Source organism: Microcebus murinus, chromosome 5 (assembly GCF_040939455.1).
Source record: "Microcebus murinus isolate Inina chromosome 5, M.murinus_Inina_mat1.0, whole genome shotgun sequence".
NCBI lineage: Eukaryota > Metazoa > Chordata > Mammalia > Primates > Cheirogaleidae > Microcebus > Microcebus murinus.
The window spans coordinates 81,818,375-81,843,889 of NC_134108.1; the positions used below are offsets into that span (position 1 = coordinate 81,818,375).

Here is a 25,515-nt window from a genome sequence, read left to right on the forward strand (position 1 = left end):
ACCACGGGACTCCACGGCCCTCCATGGACATTGCAGTCTGAGCTGTGGGAGGGCCCCTCTGCCACTGCAGCCTCTGAACTGATACAAGGAGCTGCCTGGAGACTGTACAGGGGCATTGCTCCAGAGAGAAGGCACAGGAGGATCCTGCTGGCATCTGAACCCATATTATTGCAGCTGGTACCATCTTGAAGTCCCAGTCCCAGAGTACTGCTTCTACATGGGGGTCAGGTCTGTTGCTGCTGCTTCTCCATTGTCCTTGCCAGGCTGGGGAGGGATTGGGAAGGTCTAGACACTCTTGCACATTCCATGAGCAGGTACTGTGCACCCACAACCAGGGGACCTGGGTAGGGCAAATGCCCACACCCCAATGCCTGCTCCCACTGCCTAGGTAACCACTGCTGCCATGGGACCTGGGCGGAGTATGCAACCACAACCACTGGTGCCTGCCAACCTCTGGTTAATGCAGCTGCCGCCACTACCTGGGTAGCAGCACCACTGACAGACCTTGGCAAGGCAGATGCTCATGCATGTGTGGCATCACCTGCCACAGCATGCTGTTGCTGCCACCAGATCTGGGCAGAGCAAATGCCCACAGCCCAGGCATCTACTGCTGCCACTGATGTAGCCCTGCCCAGCTACCCCTGTTGCCACCTCTGGGGAACCTGGGTGAACCTGGGTGAAGCAAACCCCCACAACTACCTGCCCCTGTGGAGAGAGACCTGCCCTAACCCCACCCAAGCTTCAGCAGAGACCTGCCCTAACCCCACCCAAGCTTCAGCTGCCACTGATGTAGCCCTGCCAGCTACCCCTGTTGCCACCTCTGGGGAACCTGGGTGAAGCAAACCCCCACAACTACCTGCCCCTGTGGAGAGAGACCTGCCCTAACCCCACCCAAGCTTCAGCAGAGACCTAAGGAACCAGCCCATCCCTCCACAAGAATATCCCCCAGCACCTTCTTGGACTGTGGCAACTACAGGGGAACTGGGAAACATGGGAGAGCAGCAGTGTTACAGGCTGACAGTACATCTGCCCATCTCCTGTCTGGTCAGTCTCCCAGTACAGGACTCAAGCACATTATCCAGGGACTTCTCCCTCTCTTCGCTGAGCAGGAGAGTTCGCCACAGAGGAGAAGAGGTATACCACAAATCTATCTGTTTTGAGCAAAGAGAAGAGGTTCCCGATGAGAAGGAACCAGCATAAGAACTCTGGCATCAATAAAAAACAGGCTATTTTGATACCTCCAAATGACCGCACTAAGTCTCCAGCAATGGACTCCAACCTAAAGGAAATTGTTGAAATGTCAGATGTGGAATTCAAAATATGAATCACAAGTAAGATCATTGGTATTGATGAGAAAGATGAAAACCAATACAAAGAAACCAAAAAAATAATTGAAGACATGAATAAAAAATTCACTAAAGAGATAATCTAAGAAAAAATATAACAATTTCTAGAAATAAAAGAGTCATCTAGGGAATATCAAAATACACTGGAGAGTTTTAACAGCAGACTAGAATAAGCAAAAGAAATAATTTCAGACCTTGAAGAAAAGACTTTTGAACTAACCCAGTCAGAAATGGAGAAAAAAGAATCAAGAAGAATGAATAATCTCTCTGAGAAATATGTGATTATGTAAATTAAACAAATATAAAGAGATCATAGATATCCCTGGGGGAGAAGAAAAAGCAAAAAGCATGTAAAACCTCTTTTGGGTAATAATGAAGTAAAACTTCCCTTGTCTTGCTAGAGATTTAGAAATCCAAATACAAGAAGGACTTTAAACACCCAAAGATTCATTGTAACTAGGACACACCAAGGCACATAGTCATCAGTCTGGCCAAAGTCAAAGTAAGGAAGAAAATTCTACAAGTTGCAAGATGAAAGCATCAAGTAACTTACATAGAAAACCCAAAAGATTAACAGAAGGCTTCTCTGCAAAAACCTTACAAGCCAGAAGAAATTGGGGTCCTATTTTTAGTCTTCTTAAATGGAATAATAGCGAAGAATTTTGTATACGGCAAAACTAAGTTTCATAAGTAAAGGAGGAATAAAGTCTTTCCCAGACAAACACACACCAAGGAAATTTGTCACCACTAGACCTGCCCTAAAGGAAATGCTTACAAGTGTTCTATATATGAAACAAAACAATCAATACCACCAGTGGGGGGGTGGGGAGCCTGATAGCTAAAACTCACAGCTCATATAAAAAGTAGTAACACAAAGGGAAAAAACAAAGCAGCTAGGTAGTAATCAACATGATGTCTCACATATAGGAGTAGCATTGAATGTAAATGGTGTAAATGCCCTGCTCTAAAGGCTCATAAGTTGGCAGAAAAGATTAAAAAACAAACAAAACCCACCCAAATATATGCTGTCTCTAAAAAAACCATGTAACTTGCAAAGATTCTCATAGATTCAAGGTACAGGGTGGAAAAAATATTTCACACAAATGGAAGCCAAAATCAAGCAGGAATAGCCATTCTTATATCAGATAAAATAGACTTTAACTCAACAACACTAAAAAAAAAGACAAAGATGGTCATTATATAATGATAAAGGGCTCAATTCAACAAGAAGATATAACACTGTTAAATATATATATGCAGCTAACACAGTAGCTCTCAGATTTATGAAACAAATTCTAGATCTGAGGAAAGAAATCAACAACATCATAATAGCCAGGGACTTCAGCATATACTTGGCCTGAAGACAGCATATACTTGGCCTGTATTTTCTTAGCCATTCAGCCAGCCTATGTCTCTTAAGTGGAGAGTTTAAGCCATTCACATTTATTGAGAGAACTAATAGGTAAGGTAGATTACTGTTCATTCTGTTGGGTTGGATGTTGTTGCTTTGATTTCTCTCTTGAGCCATTGTATTATCTGGCCTTTAATCTTTGGGTTTTGGTTGTTTTTATATTTGTGAGGGTTTTTTTTTGGTTTTTTTTTGGGTTCTTTTTTGAGACAGAGTCTCACTTTGTTGCCCAGGCTAGAGTGAGTGCCGTGGCATCAGCTTAGCTCACAGCAACCTCCACCTCCTGGCTCAAGTGATCCTCCTGCCTCAGCTTCCAAAGTAGCTGGGACTACAGGCATGCAGCACCATGCCCGGCTAATTTTTTGTATATATATTTTTTACTTGGTCAATTAATTTCTCTCTATTTTTAGTAGAGAGGGGGTCTCTTGCTCAGGCTAGTTTCGAACTCCTGACCTCGAGCAATCCGCCCGCCTCGGCCTCCCAGAGTGCTAGGATTACAGACGTGAGCCACCACGCCCGGCCTTATTCATGAGTTTTTATTATGGTGTTCCATGCGTAACACTGTTTTGAATACTTCTTGTAGGGCTGGTCTTGTCTTGGTGAATTCTCTGAGACTTTGCTTGTCTGAGAATATCTTTATTTCTCCTTCATATATGAAGCTTAGGTTTGCAGGGAATAAGAGTCTAGGCTGGGCATTGTTTTGTTTCAGAAGAGTGAGAATGGGACCCCAGTCTCTCCTTGCTTGTAAAATCTCATGAGAGAAGGCTGGTGTTATTCAAATTGGCTTTCCCTTGTATGTGACTTGCTTCTTTTGTCTTACAGCTCTTAGAAGGGCCTCTTTAGTTGATATTTTGGTCAGTCTGATGATTGCATGTCGTGACGTCTTCCTGTTTGCATTGAATCTCCCAGGGGTCCTCTGGGCTTCTTGAACTTGTATATCAAGATTTTGAGCAAGGCCTGGGAAATTTTCCTCTATTATATCTTCAAATAGCTTGTCCAACCCTTAAGTGTTGTCTTCTTCCCCTTCTGGTAACCCTATGACCCTCACATTAGGTTTCTTCACATAATCCCACATCTCTTGTAGGCTTTGTTCTTTTCTCTTCTTTCTCTGCTCTAGCTCTGTGATGGTTTTATTTAGTTGGAGGATGTTATCTTCAATCTCTGAGATTCTTTCTTCTGTTTGATCTACCCTGTTCTTGAGACTTTCCACTGTATTTTGTAGTTCCCTGAATTGATTCTTCATTTTCAGGAGTTCAGTTAAACTTTTCTTCATTGTGTCTATTTCTTTAGTGAACTTTTGTTCTAGGTCCTGGAGGTTTTTTGTGGTTTCTTTATGTTGGTTATTGAGTTGTTGTTGCAGGTCGGTGAGTGTTCTTATGATCCACATACGAAATTCCTCTTCTGTCATTTTGGTTGCCTGATTTGGGTTGGTGTCTATTTCTAGGGGGCTGGTGCTCCTCTTTGGGGGTGTGTTTTCCATTTGGTTCTTCATATTTCCTGAGTTCTTTCGCTGATTTCTTCCCATGTCGATCAGTTGTTATTTCTTTCCTTTAGGTTTTTGTTTGGGTATTCACCCGCCTTGTTTAGTGTCTGAGCCGTTAGGTGGTGTCTGTGGGTGAGATTCGACCACTCCCTGTATAATGAGTCAGTGGGTGCCGTGAAAAGGCTGTGCAGGATGCCATCCCTGTCAGTAGGTGGTGCTTGCTTGGAGGAACAGGCTATGCTGTTGATTTTGTGTCCTGTTATCAGCTCTTGTTCTGGGCAGAGCTGGGTTGGGTAAGCCTGCCCTCAGGCACTACCAATGCCATTAGCAGGGGTCAAAGTTCTGTTCTCTGCTTCCAGGAAAAGCTGTCAGTGAGGGGCTGGAATGGTCCCTCTCAGCCAGAAAGTCTGCGTGTGGGGGTGGGGCTGTCTGAGACCCGCAGTCTGGAGCGGGCCTCGCTTCTTTCCACCTTTCCCAACTCCGCAGCTACTCCTGGGCCTCTGCCAACAAGCCAGACCACATGCCACCAGGCCTCCCTGGACTGTGATGCCAGCGGGGAGGTTCCCTTCACAGGAACTCCACCTGGGCTGGGCTTATGGCCTCCTTTTGGGAGAAGGGTTGCCCTCTAGGACGCCCTCTGCCCTCTAGGATCTGCCCCTAAAGGCACACACACCTCAGTAGGCTGTTCCTGTATATCCCTTTTGTGCCCCGGGCAATGCTAAACCTTGGTGCATGGGATCTGGTCTGCAGGACCGACCTCTGGGTCCCAGAGTTCAAACTGTATCCCCACCAGGAAGAGGAGTTCTGGTCCCAATTCACTCACAGGGAGCCCAAGCTGGGTTTATGTCTCTCAGCCTCTGAGTCTGCACTGTTCTCCTGGGAACACCGTGCCAGCAGCACCTGGGAGGGCTGGTGGGTAGGGAGCTCACAGTCTGAGTTCCCCTTAGTCAGCTGTAGGGTCCCAAAAGGGAAGGTCCCGTTCCCTGGAGGTGCCTCCGGCTGGTGACTATATTGTCTCTCTCGCCAGCTGCGGGTAGGGTCGGCGGAGGGGAGGAGGAGGCAATATGGCGCCTGCCGTGCGGCTCGGGTCTGTGCACACAGAGTTGCCGGGAGGGAGTTGGGAGCCTGGTGCCGCATCCGCTACAGGCTCACTGCTAGCTGGTGGCGGCCGTCTCTGGGCTGGTGTCCGCAGGTCTCTCCACCTGCTGGGGAGCCCACCAGCAGTCCCAAATGCAGGGAAGGGGAAACGGCAATCCACCTACCCTTGTCGCTGGTCTCCGGGCTGCTTCGGGGCTCTCAGCTTCCAGTTCTCCTCCGCAGCCTCCTCCTGTGGAGTCTCCCGGGGTCTCAGGTACCCTCCTTCCGGCCCTCGTCCGCTGTATGCTTGTCTTCTTGCTTCTTTTTTCTAATTTCTGCTAGAATCTGTTTTTTCTGCAGAGACACTCTGTCTGGAGGTGTTTCTCGTCCGCCATCTTGATTCACCCCCTGAATCTATTGAAATAAAAAATAAAATGAAGAAAATTCCTTATCTTAATGTTTTTGTTTGGAATTTTTACCACACTTTCTAAATAACCTCTAAAAATCCCATATATTGAATGCCAAATGAATTAAATCCATGTAATTATTACTGAAAGTGTATATAAATCTAGTTTTAATATTTTAATAAATAATGAAAGACATTCAGGAGTTTTCTTATTGGCTAATTCCTGTTGACTCTTTTTTGCAAAGTAAATGAATTCCTAATTCGATATATTGATTTTCTTAATGCATGTATTGAGGGAGAACATAGAATTCAGTTTGAGCATTTTTGTTTGAGTCATTCCTTAAACATACAAATGGAGATCTTGAATTGGCAGTTAAGTTGGATCTGGAGTTCTGGAGAAAAAATAGATACTGGATTAGTCAGGGATATATGTGTACTATAGCTATGAGTCTGGATGAAAGGTCACCAAAATAATGAGTATAAATGGAAACTTGCAAAGATCTGATATTGGAATTACCAACACAGATTAGAGAACAGCTAACTAAAGGAAATTAATAAGATCAACTCAGAATATTGGCAGGGAATAAGAACTTTAATATTATATAAAAAAAATGAATGGCTAAATAAATGAAACTCTACAAGTAGGTTATGTGCATATATTATGCAATTTTATATAAGAGACTTGAGCATCTGTGGATTTTGGTATCTGTTGGGGATCCTGGAACCAGTCCTCATGGATACCAAGGGACTACTGTAAGTTTCATATGATCATATAAACAACCTAGCCTTTATTTTTCTAGTTATTTTTCAAATTTATTCTTTCAAATCCAGCATATTGTCCATTCCCAAGTACCACATTTAATTTTAAAAATTCATAGATTTTGAAAGCTTTTGAATACCATAAAATGTGTGGAGCTGACACCAACATAATATTGCTGTGTTAAATAATGATAGGGCAGACATATTTCCCTGCCTCTATGTTAAATAATACAAAGAATAAGCAAACAGTTATCTCCTTGCTCTGTGAAATACTTACTCTTGACTATGAAACAACTAAAATATGAAACAACTAAAATATTAATAGCTTATTTATCACAGACTTCTCATTTCATTGTGTTCACCAATCCAAAACTATTTTGTAATAAACATAGCTTAGTTTTAACCAGGTCCCTACCTTTCAAGATGTTGATTAAAGTAATCCAGCCCACCTCAATCCTAAAACCTTATAAATATCCTTTTTTGTCTTTTCTCCTCTTGTTCTACCTCACTACAGTTAGTTTACTAGACTTAACTTTGGTAAGTCAATGAGGTTTTTTAATGGTGTTTGAAAAGTTGACACTTGACAATAAATAAGCTAGTTATGCTTTTTGATTTAAAGGGAAGAAATCAGGAGTTCAGAATCTTACATTTCTGTTCTTATTTTCTGTTAATAACTGCCTGCTAGTTTATCTGTATGGACATGCATGTCTTGCCAACCCTGAAATCTTAAGTCTTAGCTTGAACTCCTATCCTTCTCTCTTCTACTTTTCTTTCTCAGTCCCTCTCACCCCTCACCACCAGTCTTTTTAATGTCTTCTATTTTATTTACTCTGATGGAAGTCTTAGAATCATACTCATATTTTCTCTCACTTCCAATAACTAACCAGTGCCATATCCCACAAAGGTTAGATAAGAAATAGCAAAACAAAAGTAAACAACGATATTTACCCATCCATGAGAATCCTTTAAATAGCAGTACATGCAATATGATGATACAGCTTTATGTGTTTTGACATAGGAAAGTAAGGTAGGTAGAAGACTGCATGTGTTACCTCATTTTTTAATGCTTCTATGAATAAACAAAGTCTAAAAGTCTGGTTGTACTTCAGGCAAGAAGTAGATAGTTACTCTTGGTTGTTTTCGTTTGTTTTAATAAATATCTTTTATTCTATAATTTTAAAAAAAATCACTGCTAAGCATTTTTAAGGATGAAACAATGAGCAACAATAACATGTATCTGCTGAGTAGATATTAATTTTACAGAAGACTTTTTTTCCAGTTTTTTTTAAAGTTGGATTTGGAAAGCTAGTTACTCAAACATTTAAAAAATTCAGTTCTTAAGTACCATCTTTTTCAAGAATATGGATTATTTATTTCTACTTTTGAGGTTCCTGAAAATTTTATTTAGAAGTCTAGGTATATAAGCAATACGGTTTAACCACTTACATTGTCACCGACAATGGATTTAGGTGACTATTTTTTATTCCTTTCCCTCAAACTGGCCTATAAGCCAAAAAGGGAAAATTTCTTTTCTAGGAGAGGCTTGTTTCTGTTTAAAAACAGTATTATTAAAAGAGTTATTGTATTAGTTGACACTTGATGTTTTATTTATACAGTTAAAGTTAAAATGTTCATTTTAAAGAAAGCCCCTTTTATCAGTCTAAAAAGGAAGATGGTCAAGGAAAGGATTTCTCTAGAAACTAAGCCATAAGGGCTGAAGTAAAAAAGTGACACTGATGCTTTGTAATGACAGTATTCATTAATATCTTCTGTGGTGCTGTGGTCCATACATATAATTTGGAACAAAAATGGTGCCAAATTGTTACTGTTTTGATTTAAAAGGCAGGTTTGAATATGGACTGTCAACTTAATTACTTCCTACCCCATATTAAGTAAAGCTAATACATTTTAGCTTCCTAGAATTTTGTAACTAACAAGATAACCCTCTTCAGAAGAATAAAAGTTGTCCGGTTTCTCAGACTCAACAACATGGGGCAGTGGCCATTTAAAAAACTATATAGTCTTTTTGTTTCTCTAGTCTGCAAATTTGGGGATAGGGTGGACAAGTTAAGGATAGTTATATTTAGTTTGTAAGATAACAATGAGTCATCAACCGTACTAGGATTGTAGTAATTTTGATAGCTGTATGTAGAAAGTTACCCCATTTGATGAATACAACATTAAGTAATGGCTTTGTCACAATTCAAGCACCTTTAAAAGATATTAACATATCTTCTTCAGTCAGTAACTACAGTCCTGTTAGTCTTGAAATTCTAAGATAAATTTATAAATGTCTTAATTTCCAGTATTCCATATGGTTGTTTAATTTTACTTATGTATTATTCCTGTGGTATTTCATTTTAAAAATGTTTATTGATGCCAGCTATGTGCTAGGCACTATCCTAGGTGCCACTGAACAAAACAGTCGAGTATTCCTGTCCCCATGGAATTACTTTAGTAGAAAGTGAGAGACAAATAAGTATGTTGGGTGATAAGTATTATGGGAAAAAATGATGTGCCAAAGGAGGGTAGGTGGTGCTCAGAAAGAGGAGTGATTTGAAATTTGTAAGTACAGTAGAAAGAAAATTCTTACTGAGTAGGTGACATTTGAGCAAAAAGACCTTGAAGAAGTGAGGAGCAAACACAGATACCTGTAGAAGAGTATTTTAGATAGAGTTAACAGCAAGTCCAGAGTGGGAGTATGCTTGAGGTGGTAGAGGAACAGCAAGCAAGCAGATAATTTTAAGGGCTTCAGCTTTTACTTTCAGATGGAGAGTATCTGGAAGATTATGAGCAGAAGAATGGCATGATGTGACTTATGTTCCCAAGGGATCACTCTGACTACTCTGTTGCATGTAGACGAGGGCTTGGCAAACTTTTTCTGTAAAGAGCCACATGGTAAATATTTCAGGCTTTGTGAAACATGCAGTAGTCCTTCATAACCACTCAGCTCTACCATTATAGCATAAAAGCTACCATAGATAATATATAATGGATGGCTGTGGCTTTGGTCCAATAAAACTCATAAAAACAAGTGGCAAGCTTGATTTGCCCTGTATGCCACAGGAAGCTTTTGCAGTAATCCAAGGGAGAGCTTATGGGGGTAGTGGCAATGTCAGGATGTCTTTGAAATATGGATATATTTTGAAGGTGGAGCTGATAGGATTTGATGATGAATCTGGTAGAGGGGTATGAAAGGGAAATAGAAAGGTGTCAGGGGTATTTTTTTTTAATTTCACAATATTAAGGGGGTATAAATGTTTTTGTTTCATGTATAGCTTTTATGACGCTTAAGTCAGGGCTGTTTGTGTGCCCATTATCTGAATAGTGTTCACTGTACCTGATAGGTAGGTTTTTTCCTCTTCCTTCTTCTTCCCTCCCTCCTTCTTAATTTTCAGTGACTTTTACTTCTCACTGTGCCCATGTGTGCCCATCAGTTAGTTCCAAATTATTAGAGAGTACATGTGGTATTTGTTTTTGTATTCCTGAGGTAATTCACTTGGGATAATAGTCTCCAGTTTCATCCAAATTGCTGCAAAAGACATTAATTCATTCATTTTTATGGCTGAGTAGTACTCCATGGTGTATGTGTGTGTGTGTGTGTATATATATGTGTGTGTGTGTGTGTATACACACCCCATATTGTTAATCCACTCACAAATTGATGGGCATTTAGGTTGATTCCACATCTTTGCAATTGTGATATTATGCTGCAATAAACATTCGCGTGTAGGTGTCTTTTTGACAAAATGACTTATTTTCTTTTGGGTAGATACCCAGAGGTAGGAATGTTGGGTTAAATGGTAAGTCTATATTTCTTTGAGGAATCTCCATATTGTTTCCCTAGTGGTTGAACTAATTTGCAATCCCACCAACAGTGTATAAGCATTCCTTTCTTTCTACATCCGTGCCAGCATCTGTTGTTTTTTTTTTGACTTCTTAATAATGGCCATTCTAACAAAGGTAAGGTGATAATCTCACTGTGGTTTTAATTTAAATTTCCCTGATGATTAGTGATGTTGAGCATTTTTCCATGTGTTTGTTCGCCATTTGTCTATCTTCTTTTGAAAGATTTTGTTCATTTGTTTTGCCCAGTTTTTGATGAGGTTGTTTGTATTTTTCTTGTTGATTTGAGTACTTTTAGATTCTGGATATTAGCCCTTCATTTGATGTATAGTTTATGAATATTTTCTCCAATTCTGTAGGGTGTCTATTTACTTTGTTTATTACAATACCCATGTTTTTGAGAGTTTTAATTAGAAACTATATGCTTAACATTTCATATTCTACTTTTGATAATGTCTAGAATAATATTTGTTAAATTTATTTTCACCCATTTCCTTTGAACTCATTTGACTTTGCTTTGTTGTAGGTATTCCTTCATAAATAGACAACTAATAGGATTACTTACTAATTTTTCAGCACCCTCGTTTCTCATTGTACGTTATCTCATTAGGTTTCCCTTATGGCTGAGAGCGTGTGTGTGTAGTTGCAATGTGGTATATAGGTTAGGGCATGACCTCATGGTCAAAATAAAGGTGTCAACCTGTTAGCTATGTGTAGCTCTAAATGAGACTTATCAGTAATGTAAAATTGATATAAAGAGCCTTACCTTATTTTGGTAATGTATTTATTCCAAAATACATGGGGAAGGTAGTGTAAACTATTAGATAAGGACATTAGACTATACTAACTGATTTCACTATTTCTTATACTACTTTTTCAAATACAGTTATCTTCATTCACTCTTTCTCCGCACCTAATCAGTTACTAAGGGCTGTAGAGTCTATTGCCATAATGACCCTCAATCTCACCTTCATTACATCTCATTTAAATTACTGTACTGTTTAACTAATGCCCTACTCTAATCCACACTATACAGCTAGCTTAATTGTTCTGAAGCAGTGGATATCAAGCTTTTGTATGCATCAGAATCACTTGGAAGGTTTGTTAATGTATAATAAGATTTGCAAAGTTTCTGATTTAGTAGATCCGAGATGGGATCCTAGAATTTTCTGATGGTTCTAGTGTGAGAACCATACTGTGTAAACCATTGTCCCAAAGTACTCTGATACTGATAATGCCAATTCTCCAATAAAACTGTAGTGCTCTCCCCTCATCATCTGATAAATTCAGTCTAGGATTTTGGAACTACCACTATTTAACACTTCCTATAAGTTTATAGCTATTTTTTCATACATTTTCTGGACATGGCCATCTTTTCCACTTATGCTTTTTAATGATTTATTGAAATGTCACAACCAGTCTTCACCTCACCCCTCCCATTTTCATCATTCAGAATCCTGATCATATTACAAGGTTTATTTCAAATTCAACCTTCTTTTTGAATCTCCAAACGTGTGCACTTTTTTCCTTTGAATTCCCATAGCATTTATACTTCTTATAACATTACCTTACTCCCTCCCAATTTATAATCATTTTATATATTTTATCTCTATCCTACCCTTTTATAGGAATGTAATCTCCTTGAGGATAAGAAAATACATGTAAATATATTGTTCTCTCTCTCAAACAACATTTGTAGAATTGAAAGAGAAATAAAAAAACGAACAAATGAAAAAATGTGTTTTTTAATTTGTTCCTTTTTTTATTTCTCTTTTTAGTTTAATAGTGTTGTCAAAGTAACATAAGATATTAATATGCTTAATATCTTCTAGCTTCTTGTTCACTTTATTGGATGAAACCCTTTATATTGACTTGAAGCCTTTCTTGGAGCCTACTGACTTCATGTTCTTATTTGGATCAATAATTGCTTTCTAATTTTGCTGCTCAGCTTTACAAATTATAATTATATACTATAATACTGTAATTTCTGTTCATTAGACTTTTGAAGCATCATAAACCATATCATCTTTCTTGATTTTTTCCCCCAAAACCTTGGCTCTTCTAGAGTAAAAAATAAAATTCCTTTGTGTGAATTATGTGTGAAATATGTATCCAGAAAGTCTTCACGTATCTGAAAAGTATTTTGTCCTCACAACTGATGGGTGGTTTGGTTGTGCTTAGAGCTGTACATCAGGAGTCATTTTCTTTCAGAACTTTAAAGGCATTGCATCGTCTTCTGTCATTTTAACTGGTGAGAAATCTAATGCCAATCTCTTTCTTCTTTTGAAGATAACTTCATGGTTTCTATATTCTCTGTTTTCCCTTGGGAGAGCTCTTGTTCTTTAGTTGCTGGATATCTTCAACTGATCATCTGATCTCATTTTCATATTTTCTGCCTTACCATTTTGCTCTGTATTCTCAGGTATATATTCTGCTTTATCAACTATATAATGAATATTTTATTTCATAATTATAGTTCATAATAAATTCTTACTTTCCCTGAGTATTTATAGTTTTGTTTATTCTTTTTCAAACATCTTTATTTTACAGATGTAATATCTTCAATATTTGAAGATAGTAAAAATTTTTCTTAATGATTTTTTAAGTGAAATTACAGTTCTAGTTATCTTAAAACAATTATGTTTATCTTATCCATTCTCATGCTAATAGTTTTCTGTATAAATCTCATGATTCATTCATATATATGTCAATTTGTATTTAAATCTCAGGAACTGGGAAACCTCATTGCTGAGAACTCTGCATTTGGCTGGGCTTCTAGGTCTTCAAATTATGCTTTGAAATAAACGAGAGAGAAACTAGGTGTTTTACTGGAGACCTTTTAAGTACAGCCTTTCATCTTCTAGATTATTATTGAAATCTCTCATCAGCTGGTGGTCTTACTCTCATTCTTTTTGCTGATAAAGGATTGCTCCTGGCTTTCTGGAGCAATCCTTATATAACATTAATGAGGTCTTTGGAAGGACAAGAAACAAATGATTATTCTCAGTCTGTCATCTTGAACCAGAAAGTTTAGTTTTTAACAGGTTAAAACAGGTCTTTATGGTTAAGTACTGTACATTATAAATCTTACAATATTTTATTTGACAAATAAATTTGTGTTAATCTCATTTGATTTGATTTTAGTAAAGTCGTAGATGGGTAGCACAATACTGAAGTCAGAGTAATTAGATTATTATCTAATGTGGTATATGTATACTATGGTGTACTACTCAGCCATAAAAAATGGTGAACTATCTATTATATTATCCTGGATGGAGCTGGAGCCCATTCTTCTAAGTGAAGTATCACAAGAATAGAAAAACAAACACCACATGTACTCACCATTAAATTGGTAATAATTGGTCACTAATGTGGACATATGGGAAGTAACATTCATAGGTTATGGGGCAGGTGAGAAATGTAAGAAGGGATGAGTAAATTCACACCTAACAGATGCAGTGTGTGCTGTCTGGGGGATAGGCATGCTTGTAGCTCTGACTCAGGCCGTGCAAAGGCAATTTATGTAACCAAAGCATTTGTACCCCTATAATACTCTGAAATAAAAATAAAATAAAATATTATTATCTGGGAACCACCATACCTTGTTTTCCAGCATCTGTATTAAGCTGAATGAGACCAAACAGAAGAAGAGACTAATATGTCAGAAGAGACTAATGTGTCAGCCAAATGGCAGTATATTCATTTACTATAGGAAGTATAACTATTAAAGAAACTAGAGGCTCAGGGTTAGTGTATTCTTACTAGAGAGAAAAAATTTGCATGGAAAAACAAATTTCTAGTCACACAATGTCTAGGTAAATGTGGAATAAGAAAGAGGGCCTCAAAAAAAAAAAAAAAAAAAAAAAAAAGAAAGAGGGCCTCCATGATCTTATTGACATGTAGCTGAGATAGCCTGATGTGTTATGTCCATTGTCAAGCGAGATCGCCATACAGGACAGAAAATTGGGTATTGATCAAACATCATTTTCCTTGGAGATTGCTAGAGATCCAGAAAGTCTCCTGATGTTGAGGTTCTTTTTCTAGGTGACATTTTGGTTGTGTTAGTAAAAGTTCAACCAGTACAGAGTATAGTGAAGTTAATTAGCAGTATGCTTTCTAAGTTTTCCAGAGTCTACGCCAAAGCCAACCTCAGTAATTTTGTGAAACTTCTTAGCCACTCACAGATTATTGCTTAAGGTTGATAACCCCTAAATCATCAACCCTTTTCCTTTTTTCAAGTGTAGATTTCTCTCTAAATTTAATTCTCAGAAGGTTGATCTATCCTATCACCATCTACCACAAGCAAATATTATTTGTATGTCACTTACAAAGAAATTGATACTTAGAAGTTAAATGACTCACTTCAGAGTCTCACAGTAGGTTAGTGGCAGATTTAAGAACTAACTTTCAATTTTTTGTCTCAAACTTGATCTTTTATAGTATACCCCTTAAACTACTTTTGTTTTATGAAAAAGACAAATTAATAGAAAACAACTGCTTTATATTTGACTAGTCGAACAATTAAGACTAGCAAATAGCAAATCTCAGTAATTTAGAGTTCAGTCATAGTTTGTGATTATACAATTTCTGTAGGTTATATGCTAATGCTTACCTTTTACTCCCTTTAAGAAATGTTATATGGTCAATTAGTAATAAAATGAAATTAGGAGCATTCTTTCCTCCCCTCCCCTCCCCTCAACAGAGTCTCACTCTGTTGCCGGGGCTAGAGTGCCGTGACGTCAGCCTAGTTCACAGCAACCTCAAACTCCCCGGCTCAAGCAATCCTTCTGCCTCAGCCTCCCGAGTAGCTGGGACTATAGGCACGTGCCACCATGCCCAGCTAATTTATATTTTTAGTAGAGACGGAATCTCACTTTTGCTCAGGCTAATCTTGAAGTCCTGAACTCAAGGCATCCTTCCACCTAGGCCTCCCACAGTGCTAGGATTACAGATGTGAGCCACCATGCCCAGCTAGGAGCATTCCTTTTTAAAAGACCAATATATATTATATCACCTTGGAAAAACTTTAAACTTACTTAAATGCAATCAGAGCTTAACAAAAATTATACTCATTCTTAAATAATGATTACTATAAAACTTATTCTTTAATGCAAAACATCTGGCAAGTGCTATCTTTAGTAGCCGTATACAGTTTGTGTATTCTTAAGATATAATAAAACTGTGTCACTATGTCCTTTAGATTTTTTTTGATTTTTTTTTTTTATTTTTTAAAACAGGGTCTTGCTCTGTCACCCAAACCGGAGTGCAATGGTGTAATCATAGTTCACTATAACCTCAAACTCCTGGGCTCAAATGATCTTCCTGCCTCAGCCTCCCCTATAGCTAGGACTACAGGCCTAGCTAATTTTTTAAATTTTTGTAAAGGGGAGGTGGGTCTCACTCTTACTGCCTCTTATATTTTGCCCAGGCTGGTCTTGAACTCCTGGTTTCAGGTGATCCTTCTGCCTTAGCCTGCCAAAGTGCTGGGATTACAAGTGTGAGCCCTTGTGTCCAGTCCTTTCTATGATTTTTGATGTTCCTCAGTTTTCTTCCCCTTTACCAAGTCTCCCAGTGACATTTAACAAAACATTGATTTAACTGACCATTTTTAAATTTTAAGATAAATATACAACTTTGGTTTTTATTACATATTTTCATTTTTTCTGCCTTCCTGTTTATATGGATGTATGTTGCTCGTTTCTTAAGTGTTTTTATGTGTATGTATTTCATTTTCTCTAAATCCATCTGACAGTAAAACAGTGATTAAGTAGGATTTTACTTTCTAAAAATCTCTCAGGTCCAACCTTTCTTTCCATCCCTACACCTCATTTTTTCATTTGAGTAGTCTTCTAACTTAGTAAACCTCTTTCTGCTCTCAATCATCTCCTCCAATCTATACTCCATGAATGTTATTACCTTTCTTAAAAACATTTGATAAATAATTCCCAAAAGTCACAAAAAAGTCCAAGCTCATTAACCTGTATAGTTAAAATGTATGTATCTATTATAAATACTCAATACTAGCAAGACCCTGATCAGAAACCAAAGTTAGCATAGTCATGGGCAACCATGAGATACGAAGTGACATTCTAAATAGTGCCGTCTTCTACTAGTTTTTTTGTGTGTGGCTTTGTTGGTTTTTTGTCATTAGACAAAATACTTGCTTTAAATTTGTTCTCCATCATTCATGAGTTTTCTCAACTGCCTTCTCTGTATATGCATGTGTAACATAAGGATTCATTTTGCAAAGTACAGATATAGAATAATTATAAATTGATTTCAAGTGAAGGTTTAACATGTTTCAATTGTGGCTTAAATCAATGCTAAACTTTTTTAAAGTATATTTAAAGTGAAAGAAGCTATTTATTATCATTAATAACCAAAGTTATCTTAGTGACAGTCAACATATATTAAAGATGACATAACAAGTGGTCTAAAAGGAAACAGAAATATATAATATAAAATTTATCAGGTAAATGTATAAAGATGCTATTAAACGGCAGTGGTTTATTTGTATTTCCTGTTTCTCTGTTGATGATATGTAACAAGAGCTAGAGGAAGGGTAGTAGAATTCAAAAGTCTTTCAACTTTATTCATGTACTCTAGAATGCCTTTCTTGGCTCTTTTAATTTTGATCTTTTTTGTATGACCACTTTGTCATTAGGAAAAAAAAATTATCTGAGCCCCCTATTTTTAGTTTTCATTGTTAACATTTAATTTCTAATTTAATTGGAAATTGAATCTTTAGTTCAATTTTATTGTCTTTTTGAGGAATAACAGTCAAAAGTCTCCTGAATACTTCTGATTTTAGAACACAATTCCTAAAGGAAATATCCAACAATTTAAATTTACTTTGGAGGTTAAACCAAGTTCAAAATCTTTATTGTAATTTCCTTAGTTGGATAACTGTGGAAAGAAATCTATAGATCTAGATATCTGCAATTCAGGTGAGCAGCTGGAAGATGGCAGATGGTGAAGAAAGAAGCTCCCCTCCATTTATTCAGTGTGGAATCATCACTTGAATATAAAATATATGCATGGAGCTCATTACCAAAAACTTTTCTATGGCTATATGCTATTTTATATAAATATAATGATACATGATATACATATAAATATAACTTTAAAGAGCTGTTACATATTCATTGTGTATGTGGATTTTTAGTTTAGTGTCATTTTTCAACAACAAAGCAGAACACTAACAATCATTTTACCTTTTTATGTTATTCTAGAAGGCTTATGTCACAGTCTACAACCTTTCAAAAAGTAAACATGTAAAATATAGCGATAGGAAAAATATTTAAGATATGGTTTGGTGGTGAGCAAAAGGATAAGCCAATTTAAAATGTCACTGAGTGGATTATTAGACCTCTGGGAAAGAATGATTTGATTTTTCTTCTGCCAGCTCAGCTTCTGTTTTGTAATCCCTTTTCTGGCCCTGAAATTTCTAATTCAGTCAAGTTCTAATTCCCAAAATATCTTTTAAGTATGGAAATGAGTAATAGACTTTTATTTTTTTAAGTTTAGAGCATTAGCAGTATTGAGAAGGTTGAATTTTTTCAAACAGGTTTATACTTGTACAGTGGAACTCATGTCATACTTAAACCATGAAAGATACTGTTCTTGTTTTTAAAATAATTGTGAACAGGCAATTTTTTGCATAGATTCCAGCCTATTCCTCTCTTCATTTTGAAACATTCAAATGGGTTATTTTTATTTAAGAGTATATTACTGTTTAACAGCATATCCTGTTACTGATTATACACATTTAAATTTTGCCAAATTCATTTCAATTTATTTTAACTATAGGAATGACAAAAAAATGGACATGTACAAAGTAGTCGTGATACTTATGACTAAGAAATTATTTTCTTTAACACTATTGGACAAATACTTGTAAAATCTTAAGATTAGTTGTTTATTTCACCACCGTTTGAGCAGAACTATTGTTCTGTATTGTTGGTTCTGTTATACCTTGCAGAGGAAAAGGAAGAAAATGACTATACCTGCTACTTTGCATGGGGCTTTTGATAATGCCTCATTTTGGCTTTTACAGTGATCCTGTGAGGAAAAATGGTGATATCCCCATTTTACAAGTGCAGGCTCCACAGTTTAGATTTTCCCATACACATGGCAAAAAAGTGACCAATTATATTCACCTCCAAGTCTGTCAGAGTCCAGAGCCTGGGCTCTTTCTTTACCATGTTGGACGTTTTAGTTATACTTTCATTTTCTACACATAGTCAGTGTCTTGTTTTGACATCATTGGAATCTTGTCAGATTTTAATTTAAAAATATTAGAAAATGTGGTATTTAGCAATATGAATTTTAAATACAATATCCTATTTTGATATTTATCTTATAGCAGTCATATTGAATATGAGTACTCTGATAGGTACTTTAGAATTCTCAGGCTTATCTACTGGAAATAATGACAAATTGGATAGTTATATCACTGTAAAGTAAGTTCTGTGATAGAAATGAGAATAAAATGTGGTGGGAGCACAAAGGAAATGAGGAAGAAATTTCCTGTCTAGGAGTCTTGTCTGCACGACTGAACTCTTAGCACCTAGTGTAAAGTCATAATCTTTGATGCTAACTCTAGGAAGTGACAGAAGCGTTTGTTCAGCCACTGCAGCTTGAAGGATTTTTAGTTTTCTTAAAGAGCTGTGAATATTCCTTCTAGACTTTTCTGTTGATAAAGAGAACAAAGAATATGAAGAAAGCCCTTGGGAGGAACAATAGGTAGGAATGAGATGGGTAGACCTTGCTCCTGAAAGGAAGAGATTGCTTCTCTATAAAACTGCATGTTTTCCTGCCAGAAAAAGAGACAGCTGTGTCCAGTTTTGTATTGAGCAATTCAGAAGTAAATGTTGAAGTAAAGTAGAAGGGATTGGGGTAGATAATATTTAGATTCTCTAAATCTTTATATAGCTGAGGTTTATATAACAGGTTTTGTATTTTAATAAAATAAAACCTAAGTGCTACTTTTCAGAAAACCATGTGACACACACACACACAGACACACACACACCATTTTACTCCCTTATGTAATAAGCTGGACTACAAAACCTTCTGCTCAATTTTATGTTTTAAGAGAAACTAGCACTTATAGAAGCAGAGAAGAGAGCTCATAAAAAGAGAAATAGAAGTTATATTTTCTTAATCAGCAATAGTATATGATATCGGTCTCCTAATTGCATGTAGGATTTTTTGTCATTGCCCACTTTGTATAAAAATATGTAGCAATTATAATCTCCTTTAATTAATAGACTGAAAAGAAGTTGCCTTATAAGGACTTTATTCTGTAAAGAATAAAGGCCCTCTGAAATTTGGGATGTTTGTACCCTTCATTAGCTGCAGTGTATATGATTTTTTTCCTCAGTTACATTATACAGTTGACCCTTGAACAACATGGGTTTGAAGTATATGGGTCCACTTTTGGATTTTTTTAAATTAAAATTACACTGAGTGTGCTTGTCTCTCTTGCCTCTGTTTTGACCACCTCTACCTCTTCCATCCTTGAGACAGTCTGCAAGACCAACTCCTCCTCTTCCTCCTCCTCCTCAGTCTACCCAATGTGAAAATAATGAGGATGAAGTCCTTTATCATGATCCACTTCCACTTAATGAATAATAAATATATTTTCTCTTCTTTATGATTTTCTTTTCTCTAGCTTATCTTATTGTAAGAATACAGTATGTAATACATATAATGTATAAAATTTGTGTCAATTAACAGTATTTTATTAGTAAGACTTCCAGTAAACAGTAGGCTATTACTAGTTATGTTTTTAGGAGTCAAAAGTTATATGTAGATTTATATCTAACCCCTGTGTTTTTCAAGAGGCAGTTATATTGTTCTGCCCCAGACCTTACTGAAAATGGCTTGAATAAGTATTTCTTTAGACATCATTTATTAGACGCATATCAATATATATGTATAACTTTGTAACCTATTGAAAATAATGTATTTGGATAAAACTAGCATGGAATTTGACACAAATATCAAATAACCTTTCTGTTCCTTTCTTTTTAAGGGTTATATTTTATTTGAAGGAGAAAAAAAAATGATTTATTTTTAATTCCAGCTATAATGCTGTCTGAAATTCAAACAGGAAGCATATCAATAAATAGCAATTTTGGGCTTTCTTTAGAAAAAGTAACTGTCTATTCAATATTATTCTTAAAAAAGAAAAACTCAAAATCTCTCAAATTTGAGCTTTCCTAAGAACTGGTTTCTTAGAAAAGTCTGTTGGAGTTCAGAAAACAGTACCCCAGAGTATGGAACTTTGGCATGCTGACTACTTTGAATTGAAGGACATTGGAAAGGCCTTAGAAGCAAAGTATCTTTCTGACCTTCTCCTGCCTATCTTTCTTTTTCTCCCCTCTCTCCCCTAAGGCACAGCACAGAAACTAGAATTTCTCTTCCCCAAGGCCGGTCATAGAAACCAGAACTACTCCTCCACAAAGCCAGCCATATAACCTAGAAATATTACTCTAACTTTCCCCTGCCCTTTCTGTGTCGGAACTGGTCATAAAGCAATTTTCTGACCTACCTTGTCTGATAGAGTCCTAAGACCCTCATTTCAGGAGGAGTCCTGCCCTAAACCCGGACGGAGGGAATGCTACAAAGAGAGACCAAGAAGAATCTGAACATATAGACCTTTCTGGGTTTCTACACCTGTACTCAGTCTGTTACCATTAGCTCACATATGCTTTATGTCCAATCATATTTCTACACAGCTGTCCATTCTTCATTGAATCTAAGCATAAAAATGGATAGTTTATCCTTGAATCTTGGGTCTTCATTTTTGAAGGTTCCTGTCACATAACACTTTGATTTAATAAATTTTTTAGGCTTTTCTCTTGTTAACCTATCTTTTATTATAGGAGTGTTGGCCATGAAGTTTACATTGGGTGAAGAAAGGTATCACATGCCTTTCTGCCTCTACAGGTGCAACTTAATAGTAACCACATGTGATTATTTGTTCATTTTTTTCTAGATGTTCATCAGGAAAACTTTATTTTGTTTTAGGATATGTCTGGCATTCCAATTTAAAAGGACTTTTCTATTTTAAATAAATTGATCTAGCAATATAATTTTTTATATTTAAAATCTTGATTACATTAGGGGCATTTGTTTATTTAAAGTATGTCATGTTAGTTGGCAATTTAATCCTATATTAAGGTATTTGAAAGAGTGGGCTTTGGTGACTTAGATTTCAATCCCATCTCTGACACTTACTGGCTGTATGATCTTGGTCATTAGCCTTGGTTAATAGCCTTTAGATAAAGTATTAATCTCCAATATTAAGAAATAAATTATCTCACCATAGGTCCTTTGTTTCCTTTTGTAGATCAATGTACTGTTACCCGGACATACCTATTTCTTCACAAATTCTGGTTCTTTAGTGCCGCTTACTATTTTGGTAACTGGGCCTTTCTGGGGGTAAGTATGTATATCTCAGGCATTATTGGACCTTCCTTTATAAAGTTAAATGTATAAATTCTTTGTATCTTCGTAATCCATTTGTATCACAGTACTGCCATTGAGTTTTAAAGCATTATTTCCAAATGATTTTAGATGTGAGAATAACACATGGCTTATTTGAATTTACAGGTATTCTTGATTGGACTAATTGTATCCTGTTGTAAAGGGAAAAAATCAGTCATAGAAGGAGTAGATGAAGATTCAGACATAAGTGATGATGAGCCGTCTGTCTATTCTGTTTGAGAGCCTTCTGTCTTAAAGGTTTTATAAAACTGAATGAATGTCTGGTTATGCATTTTTAAAGTGTTAAGCATTAGGTTGAACTAACTAGCTTTCATCAAAAATGGGAGCATGGCTATTAAAAAAACTATATTTTTTATGTTTTCTGAAGTAATATTATTGTATCATAGATTAACATATAAAATTGCTATAATAATATTATGTAAATATGAAACTACCGGCTTTGTGAGGGAATGTTTGTGGACAAATTTTTTTCTCTAATGTATAATAGTGTTAAATTGATTAAAAATCTTCCAGAATTAATATCCCTTTTTGTTGCTTTTTAAAAACATAATAAATCACTTGTATCTGTGCCTTAGGTTCTCCAGAGTGATGTGGACTTTTAAGGTATTTATATCTGATTGTCTAAAAATAATATTTACAGTATAGTGGATGAATAAATGTTACTCCCATATGCAACTTGTTTTCAGTTTTCTGCATAGTCGTTAATGCCACTCAAGTACATTTCATGAAAAGATTTCAAACTAGCTAGTGCTCTAAGACCATGGCATTCCAGGATGTGTTATATTGTTCAAATATTAGTCCATTAAGATATCTTACCACCTCTACAGTATTTAAGGCATATATATTGTAAGTAGCTTTTGTTTTATACCTGACCTCAAAATTTGTATTCCAACATAAATGGTAGTATTGTCAAGAATAATTAATACTGAAAAAAATCTGTTTACTGATCAGTTTAAGATACATAGTATCATATTAATATTTTGGCTTTAGAGATATTTTTTCATGCTAAAGATTTGAAATTCTCAAAAGATATAGTGAAGCTATATCACATCATCAATAGGGTATTTTGAACACATTCTGGATAGTAAGAAATAATCATCAATGATTACTAGTTTACTAATATAAACAAATTAGAACTCATAAGAAAAAGAACATGTCATGATCCTTGAAGTAAAATACAATTAAGTTTCTGGAAAAGATTTAGGAATTAATAACTATCTCTAACTAATTCTTCTCTCCCTTAATTTTTATATCATTTTTCTCTGTTCTAATTTTTTGCCTGTCTTGATATACCTTCATAGGTTTCATGTTTGGCTTTGGCTTCTTCACCTACCCTTTAGTGTTAGTCATTAGGATTTAATTTCCTTCAGTTCTTATTTTACATTTTCTTCATGGACAGTCTCACATACGTTTAGCTTCCATCTATATTACTTTTTCCTAAGTTTTGTTCCTTTACTTACATGTTAACTAGAAATTACTGCTTCAATTGCAACATGTTGAAAATGGAAATCCTCATTTTTTCTGGGCATACTAAGCCTCCTTCTGTATCCATTTTTTTTTAACAAATGGCACCAGCACAGACCTGATTGCCTAATCTAAAAATCAGCCAGACTTCCTCATCGCTTGTGTTTAACTGATTTATCAGTCAAGTCATATTACTTTCTACTTTCTATGTTTCTATTTGTCCCCTCTTCTCTATTCTTACTGCCACTTATGGTGTTAGGGACTGAATTGTGTTCCCCCAAAATTAATATGATGAAGTCCTGACCCCTAGTCCCCTAGAATATGACTATATATAGAGATATGGCCTTTAAAACAGTAATTAAGGTAAAATGAGGCTATTGGGTAGAGCCTTAATCCAGCTTGACTGGTGTCCTTAAAAGAAAGGGAAGAGACATCTGAGATGGACATACACAGAGAAGAGTGTGAGGACATAATGAGAAGGCAGTGGTCTGCAAGCCAACAAGAAAGGCCTCAAGAGAATCCAATCCTGCCAGCATCTTGATTTTGGACTTCAGCCTCCAGATGTGTGAGAAAATAAATTTCTCTTGTTTAAGCTATTCAGTCTGGTATTTTGTTATGGCAGCCCAGGCAGACTAATACACACTGAACTTCCTCCCTGGGCTTTCTGCCAAGTCCTGATTCTTTTCAGTCTTTTCTCAACATTTTAAATACAAATCAGGTTATTTCATTTCTTTGCTGTGAAAAACTTTTGACTATTTTAGAATGAAATCCATAATCCCTTATGAGATACATATGGCCTTTCTGGTGTGTTTCTTATCTAACTCCAACTTCCTTTGCCATCCCCACCCCATCACATGAGCCAAACTAACAAATGTCTCACTGTTATCCACATGACTAAGGTTCCTCACATCTCTGTTCTGTTGAACTATTCGTTCTGCCTGTGGTGCCTGTCTCTTCCTTTTGTCTTCTATGAAAATCCTTATCCTTCAGGTATCAGCCTTAACATTATTTCTTTAGGTCCCTCCTTCTCTAAGTCCCCCAGGCAAAGTTAGTGCTAGCTCTTCCCTTTTCACATGGCACACTGTACAGGGTCATTTATTGCCTTCATGTCTGCCTCCTCTGGACTGCAAGTCCTTGAACACATCTTTTTCATCTTGGTTCCCAGTGCCTGGAATGGCTCCTTACACATGGAAGGTATTCGATTGATAGGAGAATTTGTTAGAAGCTTTCAGCCTGTCTATGTGATTTTAAGCCTACATAAACTATTTTGATTAAGGGGGAATGTATATGTAGTCTGTTTTTGAGATTTATTTTGCTACCTAGAAACTAGGAAATATTATGATTTTCTTGAATCCTCCATATACTTTTCATTACTTCTAGGAATGTTTTTATTTTGTCATACCAACTTCTTAACTTTTTATTTTGCTAGTTTTATTTTTTAAATATATCTTTGTAGAGTCTAAATATTTTTTCTTACAAATTTAAAAGGTTACTTTTTTATTCTAACACTAAGGTTTTTTGCCCTCCTCATCGTATGGAATGTGTTTAACTTTATGTTTTCATGAAGCTGATTTAAGTGTTATGACTTCCACTAATGAAGAACATTTCCATTGAAGTCCTTCTGAGAATGCCTAAATTAGAGATTATCCATAGTGATGACTTTTCAAAAGATCAAGGCACTCATTTCCGTGTAAACTTCAGACAAGTGATTTGGTTAATTTAGATGTGCAGTGAGGTACTGACAAAATGAGGCCCCTGGGACTGACTTCTATCTCAGTACTGCTATGCCAAAGGAAATGAAAAAATGCATATTGTATAAGAAAAGAAAGGAAAAGGAACACAGGAGTCCAGGAAAACGAAAATCAATACAAAAAAGAATGTTTTCGAAATATGCTACCAAGTTCTTCAGTGAAAGCTACGTACATAGTTACAATAATATACTGTTTTAGAATCCATAGATAATGCACAGTAAACATTGATTACAGTACAGAATGTAAGTATCAACTTTTACCATGTAAAAAGACAATCCATGACAGCTGGAAGATTGAAGGAGAGAGAGGTGAAAGGAGACCTAAAGGGAAGAGTGTTAATACCCTCATTTTAGGGTACAGGAAGAGAAGAGGGAAATCAAGAAATAGTGTCTCGGGTAGAGGGAGTATCAGTATTGAAGGATGATAGATAATGCCACCCCAAAATATGTCGTTTTGGC

General features: G+C 36.4%; 1 protein-coding gene across 1 annotated transcript in view; it reads left to right on the plus strand.

Annotated features, from left to right (window-relative positions):
- LMBRD1 (LMBR1 domain containing 1) overlaps positions 1–23,401 on the plus strand; it is a 107,343-nt gene extending 83,942 nt beyond the window's left edge. Inside the window, exons 15-16 of the mRNA XM_012779846.2 lie at positions 21,685–21,776; positions 21,948–23,401. Coding sequence (XP_012635300.1) covers positions 21,685–21,776; positions 21,948–22,061 — 206 coding nt within the window. The 3' untranslated portion in view covers positions 22,062–23,401. The remainder of the gene's footprint in view (positions 1–21,684; positions 21,777–21,947) is intronic.
- The last annotated feature ends 2,114 nt before the right edge of the window (positions 23,402–25,515 follow it).